At 43.4% G+C, this 27,676-nt stretch overlaps 2 protein-coding genes across 3 annotated transcripts; one reads left to right on the top strand and one right to left on the bottom strand.

The window, feature by feature from the left end:
• Positions 1 to 1,496: 1,496 nt before the first annotated feature.
• On the top strand, positions 1,497 to 23,524 carry tmprss9 (transmembrane serine protease 9). Of its 2 annotated transcripts, XM_029633918.2 has the most exons (17): positions 1,497 to 1,655; positions 3,637 to 3,690; positions 3,908 to 4,087; positions 4,193 to 4,320; positions 4,426 to 4,493; positions 4,729 to 4,904; positions 5,153 to 5,194; positions 5,296 to 5,409; positions 5,515 to 5,680; positions 6,016 to 6,290; positions 6,405 to 6,547; positions 7,060 to 7,321; positions 8,944 to 9,057; positions 20,222 to 20,390; positions 22,048 to 22,313; positions 22,448 to 22,584; positions 23,073 to 23,524. In XM_029633918.2, exons 3-17 carry the CDS (start codon positions 3,952 to 3,954, stop codon positions 23,232 to 23,234), a joined length of 2,358 nt encoding a protein of 785 aa, XP_029489778.2. In that variant the 5' UTR covers positions 1,497 to 1,655; positions 3,637 to 3,690; positions 3,908 to 3,951; the 3' UTR covers positions 23,235 to 23,524. The 2 variants fall into 2 exon arrangements, with proteins under 2 accessions (XP_029489778.2, XP_029489779.2); XM_029633919.2 differs by lacking the exon at positions 3,637 to 3,690.
• Positions 23,525 to 23,730: 206 nt separating this feature from the next.
• On the bottom strand, positions 23,731 to 25,634 carry LOC115109231 (mitochondrial import inner membrane translocase subunit Tim13). Its single transcript, XM_029633920.2, has 3 exons — positions 25,389 to 25,634; positions 24,921 to 24,989; positions 23,731 to 24,738 (listed from the first exon to the last, which is right to left on the bottom strand). The coding sequence occupies exons 1-3, from the start codon at positions 25,506 to 25,508 to the stop codon at positions 24,640 to 24,642; spliced, it is 288 nt and encodes a 95-aa protein (XP_029489780.1). The 5' UTR covers positions 25,509 to 25,634; the 3' UTR covers positions 23,731 to 24,639.
• Between the last annotated feature and the right edge of the window lie 2,042 nt (positions 25,635 to 27,676).

Genomic DNA, 27,676 nt, shown 5'->3' with positions numbered 1-27,676 from the left:
GACACTACATGACAAAAAGTAAGTGAACACCTGCTCGTCAAAAACATCTCATTCCAAAATCATGGGCATTAATATTGAGCCCCCCCGTGGGCATTAATATTGAGCCCCCCCCCGTGGCTGCTATAACAGTCTCCACTCTTCTGGGAAGGTTTTCCACTAGATGTTGGAACATTGCTGTGGAGACTTGCTTCCATTCAGCGACAAGAGCATTAGTGAGGTTGGTCACTGATGTTGGCTGATTAGGCCTAGCTCACAGTTGGCGTTCCAATTCATCCCAAAGGTGTTCGGGGGGGTTGAGGTCAGGGCTCTGTGCAGGCCAGTGAAGTTCTTCCACACCGATCTTGACAAAACATTTCTGTATGGACCTCGCTTTGTGCACAAGGCATTGTCATGCTGAAACAGGAAAAGGTCTTCCCCAAACTGTTGCCACAAAGTTGGAAGCAGAGAACCGTCTAGAATGTCATTGTATGCTGTAGCTTATTTCCCTTCACCTTAACTAACGAGCCTAGCCCAAACCATAAAAAAGAGCCCCAGACCATTATTCCTCCTCCACCAAACTTTACAGTTGGCACTATGCATTCAGGGAGGTAGTGTTCTCTTGGCATCCGCCAAACCCAAATTCGTCCATCGACTGCCAGATGGTAAAGCGTGATTCAGAGTCCAATGGCGGCGAGCTTTACACCACTCCAGCCGACGCTTGGCATTGCGCATGTGTGCGGATGCTCGGCCATGGAAACCAATTTCATGAAGCTCACGAAAAACAGTTATTGTGCTGATGTTGCTTCCAGAGGCAGTTTGAAACTCGGTAGTGAGTGTTGCAACCGAAAACAGATGATTTTTACACATTATGTGCTTCTGCACTTGGCGGTCTGTGAGCTTGTGTGGCCTACCACTTTGCGGCTGAGCCGTTGTTGCTCCTAGACGTTTCCACTTTAAAATAACAGCACTTACAGTTGAACGGGGAAGCTCTAGCAGGGCAGACATTGTATGAATTGACTTGTTGGAAAGGTGGCATCCTATGACGTTGCCACGTTGAAAGTCACTGAGCTCTTCAGTAAGGCCATTCTACTGCCAATGTTTGTCTATGGAGATTGCATGGCTGTGTGCTCGATTTTATACACCTTTCATCAATGAGTGTGGCTTTAATAGCCGAATCAAATCATTCAAAGGGGTGTCCACATACTTTTGTATATATAGTGTATATCCAATCAAAACCTTTTTTGATTTGACATTCAACTCCTATGAAATTCACCTTTTTTTTAGCTCAAAATAAATGTCACAACATTTCAAGTAATTCCATGATGAATACTAGGGAGCACCCTTTGTTTTCATTTACCTGTAGATTTTTACACACCTTATAATACTGTTAGGTCACATCATTTGTACAATGAAGCCTATGTAAACCGGGATGTAGCCAAAACCTTTTTTAAGGCTCTAGGTGGGATCAGGGTTGGTGGGAGGGGGGACTCAGAGGATTTGTGAAGGGAAGTACATGAACACAAGGTGATTCTAGCGCCTTCACGCCCACTGGCAGGTTGAACAAATACTGGACCTGTTTCCGATGTATTTAGTCTCCATGGATCTTTTGTCTGTCCCGATTCATCCTCTGAAAAGGATACTGTGATCGTCAGTGTCGGACATTGGAGACGGGACAGGTGAGTTGGCATACTTTAAATCGTTTTACTTTTTACTGTAAGCAGTTACTAATGAGTGCTAGCACCTGTCGTGTCGAATTGCTCGACATAACTTTATGCGTAAAAGTGGCGCTTAGGGTTTCTAAAATTACATTCAACTAGTTTAGTCTGCTCATCTCACAATGTCATTGGTGGCGTGTAGACTCATAGCATTTGTTTTTCTTACATGGACTTCAAACAACAGACTACTTCTCCTATTTATCATGCTTTTTATTTGGCCTATCCATTCCTTTTGACGGATGAGCGTACGTTTCGAAATCGGCCAAATTGAAGCCATCAAATAAGAAACTTAGATGGTATTAATAATACCAATGTCTAGTGATATTGATTGGGGTTAGAGCGTTGGACTAGTAACCGGAAGGTCGTTCGTTCTGCCCCCGAACAGGCAGTTAACCCACTGTTCCTAGGCCGTCATTGAAAATAAGAATTTGTTCTTAACTGACTTGCCTAGTTAAATAAAGGTAAAAAGTAAATTGCTAGCTTTCTTTGCATTAGTAGCTAGGTTTTCATCCAATTGCTGACAGATTTTCATGCGATTATTCTAAAATCCGCATAAAGAAAATATCCTATGTGAATTTTCCCACCAATTGGTGTTTCCACCAAATGGACTTGTTGAGGATAAAAATCAGTGCGTGGTGATTTAGTGCACACAACATTTACTTTTTTGTTAACATTTTCATGTACCCAATAATGTTCAATGTGTTTCTATCGCATTTTCAACTTTACCGATAGTTTTGTCACAAAAACCGTTGAGTTTAATAGCAAATGTGCTTACTCTGGTATTGGAGTGTGCAGGCCTGCAGATACAATGCATGTAGTAGGCTAGACATGATGAGATTATGGATAACAGCGAGAATATTTGTAGTTGTCAAATGGCAGTCAACCAGCCAGCCAGCGTTTAACTACATGTTCTCTTCAATATTATGGTTATTATATCAATATTTGTGCATAAATGGTTCCGCCGAAATTTCTAGCATAATTCATTTTACCGACACAAAAAGATCCCACCTTGTCTAGCGTTTTTGGTTTTGTGGACATTTGTAACGTTTACCGAAACATGTTCTGTTGTCATCAGGCCTGTCATTACATTTGTTTTATTTTACTGTGTACTTTACTCGCATACAACGGATGGATGGAAACCTGGTTTAAAACTTTCAATGGCCTAGTTAAATAGAATATTTACTTCCATTGCTCCAGGGTGGTGTATTTCAACTAATGGAATAACATTGGATGGGAGACCAGCCCTTTCTCCCCATGAGAGCCGCACCCATCATTATGATGACCTTAATTAACAGAGTTATGCAATGTAAATATCATCTGGTCAAAAATAGATATCTCATGTAACTAAATATCACCACAAGTTGTAGTATCATTGCGGGATAAAGAAGTTCGACCAGTAGCCCTACAGTATATTCCATTACCCTAAATCTTTGCTAGCTAAAGCTCCACCTTATCTCAGCTCACTGGTCACCATAGCAACACCCCCAAAACCAACCCCTCCTTTGGCCGCCTTTCCTTTAAGTTCTCTGCTGCCAATGACTGGAACGAATTGCAAAAATCGCTGAAGTTGGAGACATATCTCCCTCACTAACTTTAAGCATCAGCTATCTGAGCAGCTTACCGATCGATCGTTGCAGCTGTACACAGCCCATCTGTAAATAGCACACCCAACTACCTACCTCATCCCCATATTGTTTTTATTACTTTTTTGCTCTTTTGCACACCATTATTTCTACTTGCACATCATCATCTATAACTTCAGAGTTAATTTGCTAAATTGTAATTACTTCGCTACTATGGCCTATTTATTGCCTTACCTCCTTACTCCATTTGCACACACTGTATATAGATTTTTCTATTGTGTTATTGACTGTACTTTTGTTTATCCTATGTGTAACTCTGTGTTGTTTTTTGTCGCACTGCTTTGCTTTATCTTGGCCAGGTTGCAGTTGTAATTGAGAACTTGTTCTCAACTGGCCTACCTGGTTAAATAAAGGTGAAAAGAAAATTGCCCTTAAATTTCATACCCATCTTGCCATTATTCTTTATAACTTTCTGTTAAATGGGGTTTGATATGCTTTACGTAGGGTAGGCTACTATTACAGGGTTAAATTTAAGGTGTACAAGCTACTATTACAAGGTGTGCCAAAAAAGGAAAGCTTACAATGCATTTCCCAATCTTTGACTGACTGAGTATTCCATTCTATGTGCAGATACTGGAATGCTCTGTATGAGGTAAGGTTGCTTTGAAGCCAACATGGAGTTAAAGAAAGATCATGAGTGGCCCCCAGGGGAGCCCGCTCCTACTCCCCCCAACTCTGTCTGCTGTAGGAACATCACCCTGGCTTTTATCCTAGTCTTATTCATCAGCGTCTTTGTGGGCTTGTTGGTTGGTGAGTCATGTAACTTACATAATGCCTATTACAGATAATGTATCGGCTATTTGAGTAGTAATAATCAATTGCATACAGATGTTTGATCCTCTCTGACATCAACAGCATACTTGGTGGAAGAGGAGCATTACTTCATGGAGACTGTAGAGTTGAAGGGTCTCAAGTATGGTCCTGACCTGCAAGATGAAAGCTCTGCATTCTCTATAGTGCTCACTTCTACTCTAAAGACTAAGGTAAGAGCTGACTGCACTGAGATCCTGGGGCCTGATTTCATGTCACACGTTCACATTTCAATGATTTTATTAATAAATAGTTCAAATCTTTCAATCCACTTGCAGATCAAGAATATTTTCATTGCCTCATCAATAGCACATCACTATATCGACTGTAATATTGTTACCTATGGGTAAGTCCAAAGATAATGAATGTTTCACTGAATAATAACATTTATCGAAAGAAACTTACGTGTATGCATACATTTTACGTATGGGCAGTCCCGGGAATCAAGCCTACTATCCTGGCGTTGTAAGCGCTATGCTCTACCAACTGAGCTACAGAGGACCGCACATACTTCTATGAAATAATAGTAAACAAGTGTTTTGGAACCTTTTTGTTTACTTTGATGTTTCCATTTATTCCAGTAACATCAATGGCAATGTGATGGCCACATATCGACTGGTCTTCAGCGTGTCCAAGGTCCAGCAGTACTCTGATAACTTTATTCAGGACCTTTTGAGGGTAGGACTGAACGCCCTGTTTCATGGGAAGTCCATAAAAGTGCCTGAGTTTGGAGAGATCAACACTATTGTTTTACTGGGTACTATGTCATCTTTTTTTGTCCGTTAGTTATGATGTATGACAGAAAATCCCACTCACACTCAAACACCCTGACTAACATATATCCTGATTATAGTTACAATGTTTCGACCAAAACAGATCAAGAGATGTTGAAAAAGAGGGGGTATAGATAATGCATAGTTCACAACTATCATTTAAGTGTATAGTTACATATTATGTCATGCTTTCTTCCTCATCCAGTCTTTTATTTTCGTGTTCACTCCCCAGGGGCCAGTGGGAAGTCATTCTATAACATTGGAGACGATATGGGTGAGTGTTTCTATTCTACTCTGATATTGATTGCTCTAGAAAAGTCAGGGCACCGCAGGTCAGGGTTTTCCGTCTGACCATATGATACTGTCTCTCCTCAGCCAGCTGTCCTGACAACACTTTTACCTGTGACAATGGGGAGTGTGTCACCAAGGTCAATGCAGAGTGTGATTTCATCCCGGACTGTGTCGACGGCTCTGATGAAGCGTACTGCTGTAAGTGCTCTTTAACCTATGACTGACAGACAGATAGTCAGGACAGACAGAAACACTAAAACATACAATTTTCACAATATAGTAACTGACTGCTGTTGTCCCCAGCCTGTGGGACACGCCCGGCCATGGGCAGTAGAATAGTGGGTGGAGTGGATGCCCGTCCTGGGGAGCTGCCCTGGCAGGTCAGTCTGAGGCTGCATGGCAGACACAACTGTGGAGCCTCCATCATCAACAGCCATTGGCTTGTCACTGCTGCTCACTGCTTCGAGAAGTAGGTTACTACACCATGCACCGGTTTCCACTAGATAGCACAGCCACAAAGTAAATTGGATTTAGCGTAAAAATGTGGTCTTAATTTAAGGTTAGGGTAAGGCATAAAGTTAGCAGTGTGGTTAAGGTTAGGGTTAAGGCTATGTTCAAAATCTTATTTTAAGAAGAGACATTGTAGAAATACGTGGGGTTTCTTTGTGGCTGCGGTAACTAGTGACAACCCCTTGCACCTGTCAATAGACTTGCCACACATAGGCTATCAACGTTGAGAAGTGAGGAGTGATTGGGTCAGTTTGAAATTGAGTGAATTGACCTCTCTTTTCCAACTCCCTACAGGGACAATGACCCAAAAGAATGGACAGCCCTGGTAGGAGCCAGCCTGGTGAGTGGAGAAGAGTCAGAAGCCATCTCTGTGAACATCAAGTCCGTGTTTGTGTCCCCAGACTACAACCCTATGACCACTGACAACGATGTGACCATGCTGGAGCTAGAGACCCCCCTCACCTTCAGCCCCTACATTCAGCCTGTCTGTCTGCCCTCCTCCTCCCATGTCTTCAGCCCAGGCCGGAACTGTGTGGTGTCAGGCTGGGGGGCTCTCAACCAGCATTCCTGTGAGTTAACTTTGAATTTGTTTTTACAACCACAGCATAACTAAAGTCACACCTTTGCAAGTTACCCTTTGTATTGTGGTGCTCACTGACCCTGCTCTCTGTTGTGCTGTGTAGTTGATACGCCACCATCTCTACAGAAGGCAGTGGTTAATATCATTGATTCAAAGGTCTGCAACAAGTCGTCTGTTTACAGAGGCTCTGTGACCGACAACATGATGTGTGCTGGCTTCCTACAAGGGAAGGTCGACTCCTGTCAGGTGAGAAAGAGAGAGCGATGAGTCTGAAAAGCTATCCGCTTGGAGACTTTGACATTTTTGGTTCCCCTACAGGGTGGCTCTATTTAAGTAAAAAGGCCAATATATATACACCATGGCTAAGGGCTGTTGTTATGCACAACGCAACGTGGAGTGCCTGGACACAGCCCTTAGCCGTGGTACATTGGCCATATACCACAAACCCCCAAGGTGCCTTAATACTATTATAAACTAGTTACCAACGTAATTAGAACAGTAAAAACATTTTTTTTACATACCCGTGGTATACTCACGGCTTTCAGCCAATTAGCATTCAGGGCTCGACCCACCCAGTTTATAATACTATAATACATACAAAATACATGTCCTTTTTTTCTATTCTTGTTGTGTGGAATGTGTACTTAGAGTTCAAATAACACATTGACCCTTAGGGCTGTCCTACAAATAGTGGGCTGGGATTATGGCATGTTGACATGCTTATTAAATTCCCTGATTTTATATTAAATCACTATCAGGGTGACTCTGGAGGGCCATTGGTGTGTGAGGAGGCCCCAGGGCGGTTCTTCCTCGCTGGGGTGGTGAGCTGGGGCGTGGGCTGTGCTCAGATCAACAGGCCAGGGGTCTATTCCCGCGTCACCAGGCTACGCAACTGGATCCTCAGCCATACCAACCCTGGCATGGTCCACTACCCTGCCCACACCCCGCCAATGGTGCCAGTTACGACACCAACAGTCAGTCCTATTTCCAAGACAATGGTAGCAGCCCCACTCCTGCATGGTAATTTTGGAAGCAAGGTTATAGAGACATTTTAGGTAGTTGATGTTTGATTATTCGGAACATTTTCAGACCCCTTGACTTTTAAAACATTTTATAAAGTTACGAACTTATTCTAAAATGATTTAAATTGTTCTGTTCCCCCTCATCAATTTTTACACACTACCCCATAATGACAAAGCAAAAAAAGTTTTTTAGACATTTTTGCTAAAAAACAACAACAATTGAAATATCAAATTTACATAAGTATTCAGACCCTTTAAACAGTATTTTGTTCAGGCACCTTTGGCAGCGATTACATCCTTGAGTCTACTTGGGTATGACGCTATAAGCTTGGCACACTTGTATTTGGGGAGTTTCTCCCATTCTTCTCTGCAGATCCTCTCAAGCTTTGTCAGGTTGGATGGGGAGCGTCGCTGCACAGCTATTATCAGGTCTCTCCAGAGATGTTCGAACGGGTTCAAGTCTGAGCTCTGGCTGGGCCACTCAAGGACATTCAGAGACTTGTCCCGAAGCCAATCCTGCGTTGTCCTTGCTGTGTGCTTAGGGAGGTTATCCTGTTGGTAGGTGAACCTTCGTCCCAGTCAGAGGTCCTGAGCGCTCTGGAGCAAGTTTTCATCAAGCATCTCTCAGTACTTTGCTCCGTTCATCATTCCCTTGATCCTGACTAGTCTCCCAGTTCCTTCTGCTGAAAACATCCCCACAGCATGATGCTGCCATCACCATGCTTTACCGTAGGGATGGTGCCAGATTTCCTCCAGATGTGACGCTTGGCATTCAGGACAAGAGTTCAATCTCGGTTTCATCAGACCAGAAAATCTTGTTTCTCATGATCTGAGAGTCCTTTGGGTGCCTTTTGGCAAACCAAGCGGGCTGTCATGCGCCTTTTACTGAGAAGTGGTTTCCGTCTGGCCATTCTACCATGAAGGCCTGATTGGTGGAGTGCTGCAGAGATGTTTGTCCTTCTGGAAGATTTTCCCATGTCTACAGAGGAACCCTGGAGCGCTGTCAGATGACCATCGGGTTCTTGGTCACCTTCCTGACCAAGAGCCTTCTCTCCCGATTGCTCTTGGTGGTTCCAAACTTCTTCCATTTAAGAATGATGGAGGCCACTGTGTTATTGGGGACCATCAATGCTGCAGAAATGTTTTGGTACCCTTCCCCAGATCTGCGCCTAGACACAATACTGTCTTGGAACTCTACAAACAATTCCTTCGACCTCATGGCTTGGTTTTTGCTCTGACGTGCACTGTCAACTGTGGGACCTTATATAGACAGATGTGTGCCTTTCCAAATCATGTCCAATCATTTGAATTTACCACAGGTGGACTCCAATTAAGTTGTAGAAACATCTCAAGGATGATCAATGGAAACAGGATGCACCTGAGCTCAATTTTGAGTCTCATAGCAAAGGTTTCTGAATACTTATGTAAATAAGGTATGTTTTTTTTTTTTTTTTAATAAATGTGCAAAAATATCTAAAACCCAGTTTTTGCTTTGGGGTATTGTGTGTAGATTGATGAGATTTTTAAAATAAGGCTGTAACGTAACAAAATGTGGAAAAAGCGAAGGGGTCTGAGTACTTTCCGAATGCACTGTAACTAATCATTGTGTTTTTTTGGCAGGTGTGAACTGTTGTGAGAACTTCAAGTGCAGGGCTGGGGAGTGTGTCAGCAAAATGAACCCTGAGTGTGATGGTGTCATTGACTGCTCTAACGAGGCTGATGAGAAGAACTGTGGTGAGTTTATCGCTGGCCTGTCTCACAAACTGTACAACTGTCTCAGTTGTCAACATACAATACCTTCAGAAACTATTCACACCCTTTGACTTTTTCCACGTTTTGTTGTGTTACAGCCTCAATTTAAAATGGATTAAATTTAAACTTTGGGGCACTGACCTACACACAATACCCGATAATGTCAAAGTGGAATTATGTTTTAAGAAATGTTTACAAATGAATGAAATATTAGTTTAGGAGTAAAAATGTGCAATAATAGTGTTTAACATGATTTTGAATGACCCCACACATACAATTATCTGTCGAGCAGTGAATTTCAAACACAGATTTGAAAGGTTTTCTAAAGCCTCGCAAGGGGCACCTATTGGATTTCACAGTGAGGCCAATGGTGACTTTAAAACAGTTACAAAGTTCAATGGCTGTGATAAGAGAAAACTGAGGATGTATCAACAACATTGTAGTTACTCAACAACACTAACCTAAATGACAGAGTGAAAAGTAGTAAGGCTGTATAGAAAAAAAATATTCCAAACATGCATCACCTCTTTTCTGAGTATATAACCAGCTTCTCAGGCGCTATCTCAGTGTGCTTCATTCCTTATTTAGTATCACGTTTCAACGTAAGACCCAGATGCAGACAACATTGAATTAACAACAGTTTAATAATCCAACAGGGGCAGGCAAAGACAGTTCAAGGGCAGGCAGGGGTCAATAATCCAGATAGGTGGGGCAAAGGTACAGGACAGCAGGCAGGCTCAGGGCAGACAGAAAAGGTCAAAACTAGAAAACAGGAACAATCAAGAGACAGGAACAGAGGGAAAACCGCTGGTAGGCGCGACGAAACAAAACAAACTGTCAACAGATAAACAGAGAACACCGGTATAAATACACCGGGGATAATGGGGGAGATGGGAAACACCTGGATGGGGGTGGAGACAATCACAAAGACAGGAGCCCCCCCTCCAGGGGCTCCACCTGGCTTCCTTCCTGGGTGTATACCTGGTTGACCGGGGTGTCGGCATTGGAAATCCGCGATGAGGCCCTGGCGGGGAGCCAGGACTTCTCCTCCGGGCTATAACCCTCCCTGTCAACCAGGTACTGGAAACCCCTGCTACGAGGTCGAACCTTCAGGAGACACCTCACCGTGTATGCCGGTTGGCCGTTGATGAGACGAGGGAGAGGGGTGGGCCTGGAAACAGGAGACAAAGGGCTGTGTGACATGGGTTTAACTCGGGACACATGAAACGTGGGGTGTATACGAAGGGTACGGGGCAACAGAAGAAGAACAGCAGAGGGGTTAATAATTTTAGAGATGGGAAACGTGCCGATAAACCGGGGGGAGAATTTGCAGAATGCCACGCGGTGGGGCAGATCCCAAGTGGATAGCCTGGATTTAGCCATATCTTCTGCCGAGACGATACCGGGGAGCCAGGGTCCAATGGCGATCCGCTTGTCGTCGATACCTGGAGGTGGTCTTGAGGAGGGCCGACCGGGCTCTCCTCCAGGTACGACGACAGCGGCGGACAAACATCTGAGCAGAAGGTATGCCGACCTCTTTCCTGCTTGGGGAAGAGCGGGGACTGATACTCCAGGGAACACTCAAATGGCGATAGCCTCGTGGAAGAGCAAGGAAGGGTGTTGCGGTCATATTCCACCCACACAAGCTGCTAGCTCCAGGTGGTGGGGTTGGCGGATACCAGGCAGCGCAGTCTTGAGGTCCTGGTTGGCTCACTCCGACTGACCATTGGACTGGGGTGGAACCCAGAGGATAGGCTGGCCGACGACCCAATGAGGGTGCAGAACGCCTTCCAGAACCGGGATGAGAACTGAGGCCCCCGGTCGGAAACCATGTCCACGGGCAGTGCATGGATCAGGAAGACATGCTGCAACATGGCCAAGGCCAAGGGTAGTTTGAGGGGATGAATGAAGTGGGCGGCTTTGGGAAACCCGGGCGACCACAGTCAGGATGGCAGTGTTGCCCTTAGACAGGGCGGGGCCCATGACAAAATCCAGGGATATGTGGGACCAGGGACGGTGAGGGACGGGCAGTGGTTGCAGAAGACAAGCTGGAGCTTGCCGAGGAGTATTCATCAGGAACCATAGTAGGCCACCAAAAGCATTGTCACAGGAAGGCCAGGGTCAGACGGGAGCCCGGGTGGCAGGCAAGCTTGGAGGAATGGGCCCACTCCAGGACCGCAGGGTGGACAGCGTCAGGCACAAACATACGGTTATCTGGGCCCCCCTCCAGGGTTCGGCTAGGACCACTGCGCCTCCCGGATCTGTTTCCCTATACCCCAGCTGAGTGCCGTCACCAGGCATGAGGTGGGAAGGATGGTCTCGGGCTCCGGGGCGGTAACTGTGGGGCCATAGAGGCGAGACAGGGCATCCGGCTTGACGTTCTTGGACCATGGGCCAGTAAGAGAGGGAAATGTTGAACCGGGTAAACAGCAGGGCCCATCTCGCTTGCCTGGAGTTGAGGTGCTTGGCGGTGCAGAGATACTCCAGGTTTTTGTGGTCGGTCCACACAATGAACGGATGTTCCGCCCCTTCCAGCCAGTGCTTCCATTGCTCCAATGACATCTTCACAGCGAGATGCTCCCGATTCAGCACATTGTAGTTCCTCTCCGTGGCATTGAGGCGGTAGGAGAAGAAGACACAAGGATGCAGCTTAAGCTCCAGGGCAGAACATTGGGACAGGAAAGCCACCTCTTCGACATCCGAAGCATTGGGTTCTCCTCTCCTAGGCAATGAGCAATTAGTACCAGGAGGTGTGCTCTTCACCTTTGCAAGGCAATTAGCAATTCATATTAGTACTTCAGTCTCCCCTGTTTTTTCAGCGGTGGTCTTTTCAGCGGCAGCCTCGTCACAAAACCAAGACCATTGCCGAGTCAAAGACAGTTCAGCCGAGTTCTGCAGTGTTATTTGAGGAAGGAAAGAAAGGAAGGCTCCACACCACTCTCTCACTTGAGTATCTTACCTAGTTATTTTCAAACTATCTAATTTTGCTCTTTTGTAGCTTTGGCAACTATGTGTGTGTTTTCTATCCCAGTTCGCTTCTCTTCCTGTAGGCTTTACAGATGCTCCCCACCCCTTGGCTGCAACCTTTCTAATTTAGTGTACTCGGCGCGTACAACCCATGTGGAATTCCTGGTCTCTGGCAGCGTTTGGAACTGCCAATCTGCGGTCAAGAACGTTGAGTTCATCTCAGCCTATGCTGCCCTTCAGTCCCTTGACTTTTTGGCCCCGATGAGACATGGATCAACCCAGAGAACACTGTTACTCCAGCTGCTCTGGCTTCATCTGACAACGTTTTCTCTCAAAGTCCGAGAGCATTTGGTCGTCGCGGTGGTGGCACAGGGCTACTAATTTCTCCTAAGTGGAGATATTCTCTTTTCTGCCTCTCATCTGTCCATCTCCTCATTTGAATTCAATGCTGTCACTGTCACTTGTCCACTAAAGCTTAACATTGTTGTCATCTATCGCCCACCAGGTCCCCTTAGAAAGTTCTCTTTGAGGTTCCCTCAATGAGCTTGACACCTTGATAAGATAATTTCCTGGCGAGCGGTGAGCTCTTTAGTACTTCAACCTTCTGATGTCTGTCTTCGATTAATTTCTTTCCAGCTCTCTCTTTACCCTCCTTGCCTCTTTTGGCTTCACCCTTTCCTAGTCCCCTCCCAATCACAAGGCAGGCAATATGCTAAACCTCATCTTCATGCCGTTCGCCCCCAGGTCTCTGATCACTACTTTATTTCCTTTTCTGTCTTCCTGTCCTCCAATCCTAGTCACTCAGCCCCTACCCAGATGGTAATGTGCAGTCGCAATCTTCGCTCTCTCTTCCACTACTCTCCCCCCTTCTATCCTATCATCTCTCCGTTCTGCTGAATCCTTTTCCCTCCTGTCTCCTGATTCTGCCTCTTCAACCCTACTCTCCTCTCTTTCCGCATCCTATGACTCGCACTATCCCTCTTTCCTCCAGACCGGCTCAGCCATCCCTTCCTGCTCCATGGCAGAGTGACTAATTGCGAGCTTACAGAACAGTGAAAATGGAGGAAAACTAAACTTCTGGAGGACCTATCATCCTTCCACTCCCTCACTCAACCTTCTCTTCCTCTGTATCTGCTGCTAAAGCCACATTCTATCACTCTATATGTCAAGCTACTGCCTCTAACCCTAGGAAACTCCTTAATCTTCCACGCCCTCCCCTCCCTCCTCCTTCTCTGTGGATGACTTTGTCAACCACTTTCATTCACTCAGCCACTGGTCCCACTCACACCGAACTACCCTACGCCTTGACCTCTTTCTCCCCTCTCTCTCTAGATGAAATCCTGCGACTGGTGAGGTCCAGCCACACGACAACCTGCCCTCTCAACCCCATCCTCTCCTCCCTTCTCTAGACCATCTCTGGAGACCTCCCTCATAAACTCATCCCTGACCACTGGCTGCCTCCCCTCTGACTTAAAATAGCCTGACTCGCTACCCTCTTCAAGATACCAACACTTGACTCCTCTGACATCAAAAACTACAGACCGGTATCCCTTTATTTGCTTTCCAAAACACTTGAGTGTGCTGTCTCTGACCAACTCTCTCGCTATCTCTCTCATAACAATCTTCTTGACCCTAACCAGTCAGGCTTCTGCTCTTCTCTGTGTCACTGCCAAAGCTAAATGTCTATCCTCTGTTCTCATCCTCCTAGATCTAACCGCTGCCTTTGACACCATGGACCATCAGATCCTCCTCTCCACCCTCTCAGGGCTAGGTGTCTCAGGCTCTGCACACTCTTGGATTGCATCCTACCTGGCAGGCTGCTCCAACCAGGCAGGGTTTCCAGGTCTAGATACAATTCCCGGCCCAATGATCACTCAAAACCTGCCCAAAAGGCCTGAAACCTTTCCACATTTATACAATAAACCCTTTTTCCATAACGTTATCGAGCCAAGAAAAAGGAATATCTATGTAACTTGTAACAACGTTAGACGCAAAATTCGGTTGATCAAAATAATAATTATTGCGAGCTATGACGTAATAAAATAATTAAATATGCCGCAAGAGAAAAGATAATTTGCCCCTATTAAACTCGCCTGATCATTTTCCATCAATGGATGTCGATTTAACTAATTTGACTGCTATGATTAAGCAATAAGGCATGAGGAGGGTATGGTACTGTTTATGGCCAATATACCATGGCTGAGGGCTGTTCTTAAGCATGACGTAATGCGGAATGCCTGGATACAGCCATTAGCCGTGGTATATTGGCCATATACCACAAACCCCCGGGGTGTCTTATTGTTATTATATACTGGCTACCAACATAATAAAACAAATATTTTTTTGTCATACCCATGGTATATGGTCCGATATACCACGGCTTTCAGCAATCAGGGCTCTAACCCGGTTTAAAATGTTAAATAAATCCCCTTTGCGCATGTGCATATCTATAGATAAATCTGACAGGAGAGTTCGAGTGATAAAAGTTGGACACAGGATCTCAAATTCTCTGAGCAAGAAACACTTAAAAACTGAATGTTGGGCTATTTTATAGCAATTGTGCCATTATTATGTGCCAGACGTTAAGACTACAAACCGTTATAAATGGCCCATTTGAGGGATTGAATTGTAATTCCAATAGGCATAGTCCACAGTAGCGGTGCATGGGTAAAATCACCAGGGAAGCCAATCGAGAGAAACATTTCATATTACAACCTATGTGTTATGATAACTACATTGTTTTCTCTATAACCTGTTAGTTTATATGCCTTGACAACGTGACATATAGGCCTAAAGGCCGAGACAATATGAAGACCCAGTGGCAGAATAAATTCAACCATACATTTATTTCATTACAAAACCGGAGAGCAACATCTGTCCGGTGAAGTCCACAAAACATATTGGATGTAACAAACAGTTACAGGACCTATATCAATGTCAAGCAAGGTAATGTTTCCAACATTTTTTGTACTACAAAACAACTATTGATATAGAACCATGGAGAGTTACCTCAAGTCGCAAAGAAAACCAGAGCTGTCTCCACTGTTCCAGAACCATTTCAACACCAAAAATCATTTTTGGTATCTAAGTATCACTAAGCATAGGTGATTAGTCACCTATGCTTCGTGATACTTAGATACCAAAAATGATTTAGTCCAATCAACGTAAGCTAAATATGATGTGGCTGTCCATGGTACTGATGTCTCTCTCTCTGTGTGTGTGTGTGTGTGTGTGTGTGTGTGACTCACCCCACAGTACTAGTAGTGAAACGCCAATGCCATCCTCCCCTTTCATGTTGCCTAAACAGTCTATGACTCTGTCATACAGTACATACTTTTAGTTTTTGTTGTCCTAGGCTACCTGGCTTAAATACTTGCTCGCTAGCCTAACATCCTTTTATGGGCAACTATACGCCAGGCCATCTAGTTAACATTAGCATACTACATCTAGCTAGATGTTGAACTCCCACCCTCTCAGGTTAGGGGCCAGCACGGAGAATTAAGTAAAACCACAAGTCCAAATCACTATCTCCATCCATGGCTAATTTAGGAAAGGGACCATTTTAGCTAGCTAGCCACCGGAGGATGACAACACAACGAGATCCAACCAGTTTTTTTTCTGTCAATAATGACATTTGACCTGTAATGTGATTGGTCTGAAGCCAAATCCAAACTGGCTTCCCTTTACACTTTTTTGGGGGTGCACCAGGACCATTCACAGTTCAGCTCGCTCAGTTTAGCTCAACGCTGATTGGCTATTATTTTATGTATATATATACTTTTTTTTAAATCAAAGTAGGCCAAATTACTTCCCTTGTATTCAATGCTAATGGTGGAAGCAATGTCACACTCTTTCTGACCAAACAGCAACAGATAGATATGCTACACATACTGAGACAGAGGGGCACTGTTCCGTTCCCTCGTGTGCTTTCTCAGCCTCTTGTGAATTGAATGACATTTATGAAAAACAGAAAGACTAAAGATTCATTATTATTATAATAATTTTGAGACTAATTCAATCAACATGAATAGGGAAGCGATTTCGAGGTAAGAAGTGCTTGCGTTTCCCAATAGCCTGCTGGAATAGGCTACTGAGGATGGGGTCATAATTTCAATCACTGAATTAAATATGAATAATATGTATATGGAGTCAATCACCACCTTCCGGAGACACCTGAAACCCCACCTCTTTAAGGAATACCTAGGATAGGATAAAGTAATCCTTCTCACCCCCTTAAAAGATTTAGATGCACTATTGTAAAGTGGCTGTTCCACTGGATGTCATAAGGTGAACGCACCAATTTGTAAGTCGCTCTGGATAAGAGCGTCTGCTAAATGACTTAAATGTAATGTAAATGTATATGAACTGAATATGCTTGTCAACAACAGCTAGTGTTTTTATTTTATATATGTTTTACTTGTAGCTTAATCTGTGTACCGTTACGGTCAATGTAATGCGTTCTAACAACTGATCGGCAATTGCGATGGAGCTTTGATAACTTCCGATTGAATTAATTAAACATGGCCATTAATAATTGCATAATAACACAAGGCTACAAATTGGCACAAATTGATTTGCAATGACTCCAGTGATATCGTTATTTCCACATATTTATTTTATCAAATGTTAGCCTGGTATATACATTAATAGGCTAATTGATGGCGAACAGAGGTAAATGTCAGTTGCATTGAGGACTTTTCCCCATTAAAAGAACCAGGCGAGGGATTTCCATAACTTCCATTTCAGATTTCCAATCGCGCAGCCCCCGATACCCAAGAACTGATGAGCATGCGTAAAACACTTCGCTTGATACCGTTTTCTTTAAGAGAAGTCGACATTAGAAGGGAGTTTAAACCACCTCAGCGTCAAGTTATGTAATGCGCTCTAGTGCCCACAAAGTCGTTTTCCAGTGCTTTGGCTAATTTATTTATTTGATGTGCATCAGTTCTAGCGTGTTAACATGTTTTATGGGAAAGGGTTGGAAAAAATAGGCGTCTGCATAATGACAATCTATACTGAACAAAAATATAGTGAACAAAAAAATATAAAAATGTTAACGCAACATGCAACAATTTCAAAGATTTTACTGAGTTACAGTTCAGATGAGGAAATCAGTCAATTGAAATAAATTCATTAGGCCCTAATCTATGAATAAAACATGACTGAGAATACAGATGTGCATCTGTTGCTCACAGATACCTTTAAAGAAATGTGCCTCACAATGGGCCACAGGATCTCTAAAATTGTTTGTAGCTTATTCTTGTCCATAACACCACCGCCACCATGGGGCACTAAGTTCACAACATTTACATCAGCAAACCGCTTGCCCAAACAATGCCATACACGTGGTCTGCGGTTGTGAACCCGGCTGGATGTACTACCAAATTCTCTAAAACTATGTTGGAGTCGGCTTATGGTAGAGAAATTAACATTACATTTTCTCGCAACAGTTCTGGTGGAAATTCCTGCAGTCAGCATGCCAATTGCACGCTCCCTCAAAACTTGAGACATCTGTGGCATTGTGTTGTGTGACAAAGCTGCACATTTTAAAGTGTTTTTTTATTGTCCCTAGTACAAGGTGCACCTGTGTAATGATCATGCTGTTTAATCAGCTTCTTGATATGCCACACCTGTCAGGTAGATGGATTATCTTGGCAAAGGAGAAATGCTCACTAACATGGATGTAAACAAATATGTGCACATAATTTGAGAGAAATACACTTTTTATGCGGATGAAACGGCTTTTATTTCAGCTCATGAAACATGGAACAAGCACTTTACATGTTGCGTTTATATTTTTGTTCAGTGTGCATAGCCTGCCTAACACTAGTAAAAAGTTGTCATGACATGCGCGAGTGCTGCTCTTGCTCCTCTCACTCAAGTGGCTCAGCCAATAGTGGACTAAGCAGTAAATGTTTGTCGGGAGCTTCTTGAAATGGGTTATCATGGCTGAGCAGCTGCACACAAGCCTAAGTTCACCATGCGCAATGCCAAGCATTGGCTGGAGTGGTGTAATTCACGCCGCAATTGGACTCTGGAGCAGTGGAAACACTCTGGAGTGATGAATCACACTTCACTATCTGGCAGTCCGATGGACGAATCTGGGTTTGGCGGATGCCAGGAGAACGCTACCTGCCCGAATGCATAGTGCCAACTGTAAAGTTTGGTGGAGGAGGAATAATAATCTGGGGCTGTTTTTCATGGTTCGGCCTAGGCCACTTCGTTTCATTGAAGGGAAATTTTAACGCTACAGCATATACTGATATTCTAGACGATTCTGTGCTTCCAACTTTGTGGAAACAGTTTGGGGAAAACCCTTTCCTGTTTCAGTATGACAATGCCTCTGTGCACAAAGTGAGGTCTATACAGAAATGGTTTGTTGAGATCGGTGTGGAAGAGCTTGACTGGCCTGCACAGAACCCTGACCTCAACTCCATCGAACACTTTTGGGATGAATTGGAGCTGCTCTTCCTCTCGGGGGAGGCCTGCCCACTCAAAGACATCTCCAGCACGGTTGACAACTCCCCAGTGTCCTCCTCCCAGAGTGCAAAGAACCTTGACGTGAACCTAGACAACACCCTGTCATTCTCTCCAAGCATCAAAGCAGTGACTCGCCCCTACAGGTTCATGTTCTACAACATCCATGGAGTATGACCCTACCACACACAGGAAGCGGCGCAGGTCCTAATCCAGGCACTTGTAATCACCCGTCTGGACTACTGCAACTCGCTGTTGGCTGGGTTCTCGTTTGTGACATCAAACCCCTGCAACTTATCGAGAATGCTGCAGCACGACTGGTGTTCAACCTTCCCAAGTTCTCCCTTGTCTCACCACTCCTCCTCCCACTCCACTGTCTTCCAGCCGAAACTTGCATCCACTACAAGACCATGGTACTTGCCTACGAAGCAACAAGACAAACTGCCCCTCCTTACCTTCAGGCTATGCTCAAACCCTACACTCCAACCTGAGCACTCTATTCTGCCACCTCTGGTCTCTTGGCCCTCCCACTCCTACAGCTTTCCCCTGAAGCTAAGACACCAGCGTTCCTGCCCATCATCCGAAAAACCTCTTAAACCTACCGCTTCAAAGAGTATCTTAAATAATCCCACAGCATCCCCGCCTCACCTGACACCTTCCTTAGCTCTGACTTTGCTGATACTGTAGCTACTTTTGAGCTAAAAATGTTGTACTTTCTATGTCTGATATGTGGTTGTCTCACCTAGCTATCTTAAGAAGAATGCACTAACTGTAAGTCACTCTGGATAAGAGCATCTGCCAAATGACTAAAATGTAAATAACGCACTAAAGTGAAACTGCAGAAAATGTGGCAAATAAATTAACTTCATGTCCTGAATACAAAGCGTTATGCTCGAGGCAAATCCAACACAACACATCATTGAGTACCACTCTTCATATTTTCAAGCATATTGTTGGCTTCATCATGTTATGGGTATGCTTGTCATCGGCAAGGACTAGGGAGTTTTTTAGGATAAAAATAAATGGAATAGAGCTAAGCACAGGCAAAATCCTAGAGGAAAACCTGTCTCAGTCTGCTTTCCAACAGACACTGGGAGACAAATGCACCTTTCAGCAGGACAATAACCTAAAACACAAGGACAAATATACACTGGAGTTGCTTACCAAATCGACAATGCTCCTCAGTGGCCTAGTTACAGTTATGACTTAAATCAGCTTGAAAAATCTATGACAAGACTTGAAAATGGCTGTCCTAGCAATAATCAACAACCAACTTGACAGAGCTTGAAGAATTGTTTGAAGAATAATGTGCAAATATTGTACAATTTAGGTGTGCAAAGCTCTTAGACTTACAGCTGTAATTGCTGCCAAAGGTGATTCTAACATATATTGACTCAGGGGTGTGAATACTTATGTAAATTAGATATTTCTGTATTTCATTTTCAATAAATTTGCAAAAATTTCAAAAAACATGTTTTCACTTTGTCTTTATGGGGTATTGTGTGTAGATGAGTGAGAAAATGTAGTTTTATTCCATTTTGAATTCAGGCTGTAAAGACAAAATGTGGAATAAGTCAAGGGTATACTCTCTGAAGGCACTGTATGTAGCAGATGTAGATGGACCCAATTTTACAATCCCTCTTCAAAACATTGACGACTTTTAAAGTTCTAAGTTACCATCCTGTACTCTCTCTCTCCTTAGACTGTGGCATGCGTCCGGCAGTGGGCTCCCAGAGGATTGTGGGTGGCTTGACAGCACGGAGGGGGGAGTGGCCATGGATTGGCAGCCTACAGTATCAACGCTTACACCGCTGTGGAGCCACTCTTATACACTCTAAGTGGCTCCTGACTGCTGCCCACTGCTTCAAAGGGTACAGAATACATCACTCTCTGTCAGGGCCTAACATATATTGTAGACCATTCACAATGTCACATACTGTAGAAGAGTGATTCCTCATGAAACACAGAAAAAAAAGACTATGATTTGGGGGATTTTCATGAAATGTAATCCAAGGATTAGTCCTTTTTGGAGGAACAATTGTTGACATATATTTGACATTTGTATCTAAAAGCATTATATAGAAATTATTGATCAAAGTTGGCATATTTATGACATTTTGGCCTTACCCAGGCCTCCTTTAAGACTCCCTAATGTTTAGTCTATAGATGCTACAAAGCAAACATTGGTTTGAAGCTTTACCACTTGCTCTGTAATATGAGTCGTATTTAGATTTCCAAAACATTTTTCTTTCCATTCATTTATGAATATTGACAAATATAAACATACATTGTTGAACATAATATACTCTACAAGCATATCAAAGTTCCAGAGCGGGATCTCTGCTAGTTTTAAAGTTATGGCCTATTTTAGTATATAGAGAAATTGGCATAGTCGGCAATGTATCCAATCACAGCACTTTCTTTTACTTTATCCATTGCACATCCAGCAAATCACCAGCAGAGGGTGACCATTTTGAATCCATTTGCACATTCACTCTTTTGGTAACACTTACAAATTCAATCATAACTCTAAAAGTAGCAGGGATCCAACTTTTGAAATGCCCGTAGAGCAGGGTTCCCCAACTGGCAGCCCATGGACCGAATTTGGCCCCCCTAGTTTTCTAAGCAAAAACAAGACATTTTAGATTTTTTCATTGTTGGACATAAAATACTAAAAACACCAGGAAATCAACTCCAATTTATTTTAATTTTGGAAATCTGTTCCCAAGTATTCCCACGCATAATAGAGAGATGTGATCGTATACAAATGTAAGCAAGGTTTGAAATTATTGTTTTAGCCAAATATTATATCTGTTTGGGACTCTTGCAGTCAATTTGCAGTCTACAAATTATTTGTAATTATGTTTCCGGCCCCCATCCGCTCAAGAAAAAAAACGTCTGAATCTAGTTGATTGACTCTGCCAAAGAGTATATTACTTTCAACAATATAAAAAATTGCCAAATAAATTGTCTTTTCAATATTCAGCTTTATATTTTTCAATATTCATAAATTAATGTTTAAAAAAGTTATTGAAATCAAAATACAACTCATAGTACAGAGCAAGCACATGACACCAATGTTTGCTTTGTAGCACCTACAGATGAAACACTAATGAGTCTGGGTAAGACATGAGTAAGGCTAAAATGTCATAAATATATCAACTTTTATAAATGATTTCTCAATTATGTTTTAGATACAAATGTCAAATATGAGTCAACAATAATTCCTCTAAAGTACTATTCTATGGATTACATTTCATGATAATCCTCAAAATCATGGATTTTTTTTGTCTGGGTTTCATGAGGAATCATTCATAAATTGTTTACTTACACAGGGAGGGACATAAGATTCCCCATAACATATCCTTACATTTGTTAGAATAGGGTAAAGGTGTGCATGTCTGTCTCCAGTGCCCCTCATAAATAACTGTATATAGAACATTCACTTCTACACATACTCCAAAATCTATTCCCTGCCGAAACGGCCAGTTAAGTCATCAGCTCATTGTCCTCATCCCATCACCGTAGTAACTCCAACCCTGTCGCCTGGTCAGTGAGTCTGGGTTCAGTGCTGAGGTCCGGGGTGGGAGCTCTGGTTATTCCCATCCAGAGGATCGTACTGCACCCGGGCTTCAACAGCACCAACATGGATTATGATGTGGCCCTGCTGGAGATGGCTGTCCCAGCACCCAGATCCTACACAATCCAGTTGGTTTGCCTCCCCTCTCCTGTACACAGCTTTCTGAAGAACACTGAGTGCTACATTACTGGCTGGGGCTCCATGAGGGAGGGAGGTGAGAGTAATATCAGATATCAAGACATTCTGTTGTGATAAAATGTTTCATATGTTCAAATAAGTGGTGTGTATAAATCTTGAAATGTCATTCTTTGACAATGTGACTCATGTTAACATTTGTCTCACCCACAGGTTCTCTGACCAACCTGCTCCAGAAAGCTGATGTGAACATCATTGAGCAGTCAGACTGCCAGCAGGCATACGGCAACAGCCTCACCCCAAGCATGATGTGTGCCGGCTACATGGAGGGGGGCAAAGACACATGCCTGGTAAGAGCTCAAATGACATGAAGTGCAGTGCACACTATCTCCATGTTAGATGCAACTGAAGTCTTTTAAAACATTTAAACTCAAGTTAAAATATTTCTGTACTATTTTGAGTGGTTGTTTATCCGAAGACACAGCTGTACTTAAGTGATGCTTATCTTTACATTTGTTCTCCTTAAAACTGCAGTCAGTCTCCTCTTAAGCTGCTTATGTAACGAAGTCAGCCGATTTGCATTCCTGGGTTCAGGCATCCAGCGTCTAGCTAGCCAAATAGCACTCTACTCAGCAAAATAACAAAAATAATGCCACACGCAGTCAGTTCTCAAAAGTACATTTATGGTGACAAACATTTAAATCAGGTGACTTATTTTTGTTCTTATGCTCTAAAGCCATCTTCCCAGGACCAATGCACATTTGGGATGTACTTATTGCCTTGTATTTTCAATTCTCTAACAAAGTTGTCAACCGAGGTCTCTGTTTCTGAAACGCAGGGAGATTCTGGTGGCCCCTTGACATGTCGTGAATTCTCTGGCCAGTGGTTTGTTGCCGGGGTAACTAGCTGGGGACATGGCTGCGGACGGACTGCTTTCCCAGGAGTCTATATGCGGGTCACTGCCATCAGGGAATGGATATCCAACTATCTGCACTTCTGAGGCTATGGAAGAGAGAAGGAATTGAGACTGACAGAGACATCATATAATACTTGAGGACACAAAATGGGTTTTCTACATTGCAGCCACCACTGGCATGTGTGTGTTACTGGTAAAGGAAGATATGCCACCAGTAAACTGCCTGGAGAGTCCAGCTGAAAGTTTAATCTTGGACAATAAATGTGGGTAACTGGTCCATGGACATTTTACTACAACATACATTATTAAATGGGGAAGTGTATTTATTTTAGTCTTTGTGGGTCCAAAAATATATTTCATTTTATTGGCATTTACCCAACTGTCATTTGTCTTATTTAGCCAATCACCATTTTGATGCAAGTTCAATAGACCAACCAAAACTAAAATGTGTGACAATTATGTGCACAGCTATAGCATATTCTTGTCAGGAAGTCTTGCATGAAAGCATCTTTACGTGGCTAAATCTACATAGCTTCTAGAAGCTGTTCAGGCACTACATGAAAAATGATAGCCACTCTGGTTCCTCAAGCAACAGAACATTTATTCATTTTCAAAGGACAAAAACAGCAATTTGACAATTTAATCTGGATTTATTCATTTCTGACAAGTGAAAAAGGCCATTCCAGTCACTCACAAACACCTCAGTCCTCTGAGCAGCACCCACCGTTCAGCATTCACAGGCCATTTCTTTTTACTTCTCTACACAAGTCAAAGGGCTGAATGAAGTGGAGCTGTTCCCAGAAATCTGACAAACCAAGCACACAAAGCCAGCTGGGTTCAACACAAAGTCTGCACCACAGCAGACCTTGTTAAAACAGACCCACTACTGTGGTGGGCAGATAGAGTGACAACTGGAACGAAAGTCTTGACAATACTGTTTTGTTCTCAACACGTATTCTGATATAGGATTCTTTGGCTTGGCCGGGTTCACAGTTATGAAAACAACAACTTGTTCCTCAATTCTTCCCCATGAGAGAAACTAGGTTTACAGATGAAAGTGGTGGTAAAATAAACCTTACCTAACCTCTTCAGGGAACTGTTTCACCCACACAAACACATAGCCTGTGACAAACTGAAGAATGGGTACCTGGCACTGAATTTAAGGGGACGGTTACAGAGAGTAGACTAGTTTAGAGAGTGATTGAAAAGTGACAATTGCAGAAAATCTTTTTTCATGAAAATGAATTCATGAGTCTTGTAATAAAAATAAACATTATAGAAGATATCCATTTGATAAACTATCCTTTAGTGAAAGGAGAATGTCCACAAGTATGGCTGCTGTTCACAAGGTCGGCAAACCAAACTTGTACGTGAGGTGTTGTCACAGAAGTTTGTGTGGCATCGTGCCAGCCTCAGCCACTACCGTTAACACCTTCCCTGCCATATGTTTGGGCTTTGCTAAGGTGTGGCTGACAGAGTAGGATAATGTTCATATACGAGCCCTTTCCCTCTGTAGTCTGGAATTGTAGGCACGGGACACAGTATTCCATGCATCCATATATCGATCCATGCACATAGCGATGCATTTCTGCAATAAACAAAAATATCAGTCAGCATTACCACTGCATAATATTAGCATTTTATGGTGTCTAACATACCTCAAACATGTCTCAAATGACAATTCACGGACTCCCAAGTTAGGGGTCACAAATCAACCACTTCACATCCATATCCTGTCATAATAATCTGCAAATAAATACACTGGCATACCTGTTCAGAGTTATCCAACGTGCCTCCTGGTTTGCCTATGCATTTCTTGAAGCATTTGTCTGTCATCCTCTACAACAAAGGAGAAAGATAAGATTTAACCCATCATCACTCACCTCAGGCACCACGACCTGACAGGCAATTTAACTAACGTTACATTGAGAGTAGGCCTGGCCTACAGACCAAATATGCCGTTTGTAGTTAACTATATACATGTAATAAAATATTTACATGGCTTGCTAACAAACAGCGAGCATTCATTCATTCGACAGGCTAAGGTAGCTAGTTAGCTAACTAACTAACGTTAGCCAGCTTGTAGCTATAAGGCCTATTGTATTCGTAGCTTACTAACTAGTTGTATGGTGGTAGTAACTTATTGCTTTCACATCAGCTTTTTCAACTTGCTACGCAACAATTAGTTAACCAGTCAACTAGCTGTCCGGTGTCTAGTTACCTAGTATAGCAAATTACCTGCAAGAGCTCTTGCGCATTAGCCACCGCAATCTGGACCTTCACTTGCTCCATGATTGTCCCGGTGTCCATTTTACCGGACCCGGCACCTGATGAAAAGTCGGAACCAAATCCGTCCATAACTAATTGTGATAGCTAATATTAAAACTTTAAGAAATTAAACTGTAGCTACCTAACTACACGTGTAGCTTTTGCAACCACTTCGACAAGTTGCCCTTGAAACAAGATAATTCGATCACGTGACTTCCTGTAATTGTGATTCCAACATGGGAGATGTAGTTTTCAGTTTCCTAGCCAGTTCAAGGGCCTGTTCACAGACAGGGTTTAGATTAATCCAGGAGTAGGACTTAATGTGTACAGTCGTGGCAAAAAAACGAGAATGAAAATGAATATTTGTGTCACAAAGTCTGCTGCCTCAGTGTCTTTAGATATTTTTGTCAGATGTTACTATGGAATAATGAAGCATAATTACAAGCATTTCATAAGTGTCAAAGGCTTTTATTGACAATTACAAGAAGTTGATGCAAAAAGTCAATATTTGCAGTGTTGATCCTTTTTCAAGACCTCTGCAATCCACCCTGGCATGCTGTCAATTAACGTCTGGGCCACATCCTGACTGATAGCAGCGCATTCTTGCTTAATCAATGCTTGGAGTTTGTCAGAATTTGTGGGTTTTTGTGTGTCCACCCGCCTCTTGAGGATTGACCACAAGTTCTCAAAGGGATTAAGGTCTGGGGAGTTTCCTGGCCATGGACCCAAAATATCAATGTTTTGTTCCCCAAGCCACTTAGTTATCACCTTTTTCTTATGGCAAGGTGCTCCATCATGCTGGAAAAGGCATTGTTCCTAGATGGTTGGGAGAAGTTGCTCTCGGAGGATGTGTTGGTACCATTCTTTATTCATGGCTGTGTTCTTTGGCAAAATTATGAGTGAGCCCACTTCCTTGGCTGAGAAGCAACCCCACACATGAATGGTCTCAGGATGCTTTACTGTTGACATGGCACAGGACTGATGGTAGCGCTCACCTCGTCTTCTCTGGACAAGCTTTTTTCCGGATGCCCCAAACAATCGGAAAGGGGATTCATCAGAGAAAATGACGTTACCCCAGTCCTAAGAAGTCTTTTGCAGAATATCAGTCTGTCCCTGATGTTTTTCCTGTAGAGAAGTGGCTTCTTTTCTGCACTTCTTGACACCAGGCCATCATACAAAATTCTTTGCCTCACTGTGCGTGCAGATGCACTCACACCTGCCTACTGCCATTCCTGAGCAAGCTCTGTACTGGTGGTGCCCCGATCCCGCAGCTGAATCAACTTTAGGAGACGGTCGTGGCACTTGCTGGACTTTCTTGGGCACCCTGAAGCCTTCTTCACAACAATTGAACCGCTCTCCTTGAAGTTCTTGATGATCCGATAAATGGTTGATTTAGGTGCAATCTTACTGGCAGCAATATCCTTGCCTGTAAAGCCCTTTTTGTGCAAAGGTAACCATGGTTGACAGTGGAAGAACAATGATTCCAAGCACCACCCTCCTTTTGAAGCTTCCAGTCTGTTATTCATACTCAATCAGCATGACAGAGTGATCTCCAGCCTTGTCCTCGTCAACACTCATACCTGTGTTAATGAGAGAATCCTTGACATGATGTCAGCTGGTCCTTTTGTGGCAGGGCTGAAATGCAGTGGAATTTTTTTTGTGGGGGATTCAAATCAAATATTTATATAGCCCTTCGTACATCAGCTGATATCTCAAAGTGCTGTACAGAAACCCAGCCTAAACAGCAAGCAATGCAGGTGTAGAAGCACGGTGGCTAGGAAAAACTCCCTAGAAAGGCCAAAACCTAGGAAGAAACCTAGAGAGGAACCAGGCTATGTGGGGTGGCCAGTCCTCTTCTGGCTGTGCCGGGTGGAGATTATAACAGAACATGGCCAAGATGTTCAAATGTTCATAAATGACCAGCATGGTCCAATAATAATAAGGCAGAACAGTTGAAACTGAAGCAGCAGCACGGCCAGGTGGACTGGGGACAGCAAGGAGTCATCATGTCAGGTAGTCCTGAGGCATCGTCCTAGGGCTCAGGTCCTCAGAGAGAGAGAAAGAAAGAGAGAAAGAGAGAATTAGAGAGAGCACACTTAAATTCATACAGGACACCGAATAGGACAGGAGAAGTACTCCAGATATAACAAACTGACCCTAGCCCCTCAACACATAAAATACTGCAGCATGAATACTGGAGGCTGAGACAGGAGGGGTCAGGAGACACTGTGGCCCCATCCGAGGACACCCCCGGACAG

The sequence above is a fragment of the Oncorhynchus nerka genome, linkage group LG25, assembly GCF_034236695.1.
Source record: "Oncorhynchus nerka isolate Pitt River linkage group LG25, Oner_Uvic_2.0, whole genome shotgun sequence".
Classification (NCBI taxonomy): Eukaryota; Metazoa; Chordata; class Actinopteri; order Salmoniformes; family Salmonidae; genus Oncorhynchus; species Oncorhynchus nerka.
The sequence above is the reverse complement of the archived record's forward strand: the minus strand, read 5'-3'. Positions and strand labels throughout refer to the sequence as shown.

Bases quoted from the DNA above. Each gene is read 5' to 3' on its own strand.
- tmprss9 (XM_029633919.2), top strand. From the start codon at position 3,952: ATGGAGTTAAAGAAAGATCATGAGTGGCCCCCAGGGGAGCCCGCTCCT. The intron at 5,195-5,295 runs GTGAGTGTTTCT...GTCTCTCCTCAG, and splicing joins TAACATTGGAGACGATATGG to CCAGCTGTCCTGACAACACT. The intron at 6,291-6,404 runs GTGAGTTAACTT...TGTGCTGTGTAG, and splicing joins GGCTCTCAACCAGCATTCCT to TTGATACGCCACCATCTCTA.
- LOC115109231 (XM_029633920.2), bottom strand. From the start codon at position 25,508: ATGGACGGATTTGGTTCCGACTTTTCATCAGGTGCCGGGTCCGGTAAA. The intron at 24,990-25,388 runs GTAATTTGCTAT...CCTTTGTTGTAG, and splicing joins ATGCGCAAGAGCTCTTGCAG to AGGATGACAGACAAATGCTT. The intron at 24,739-24,920 runs GTATGCCAGTGT...TGTTTATTGCAG, and splicing joins CGTTGGATAACTCTGAACAG to AAATGCATCGCTATGTGCAT.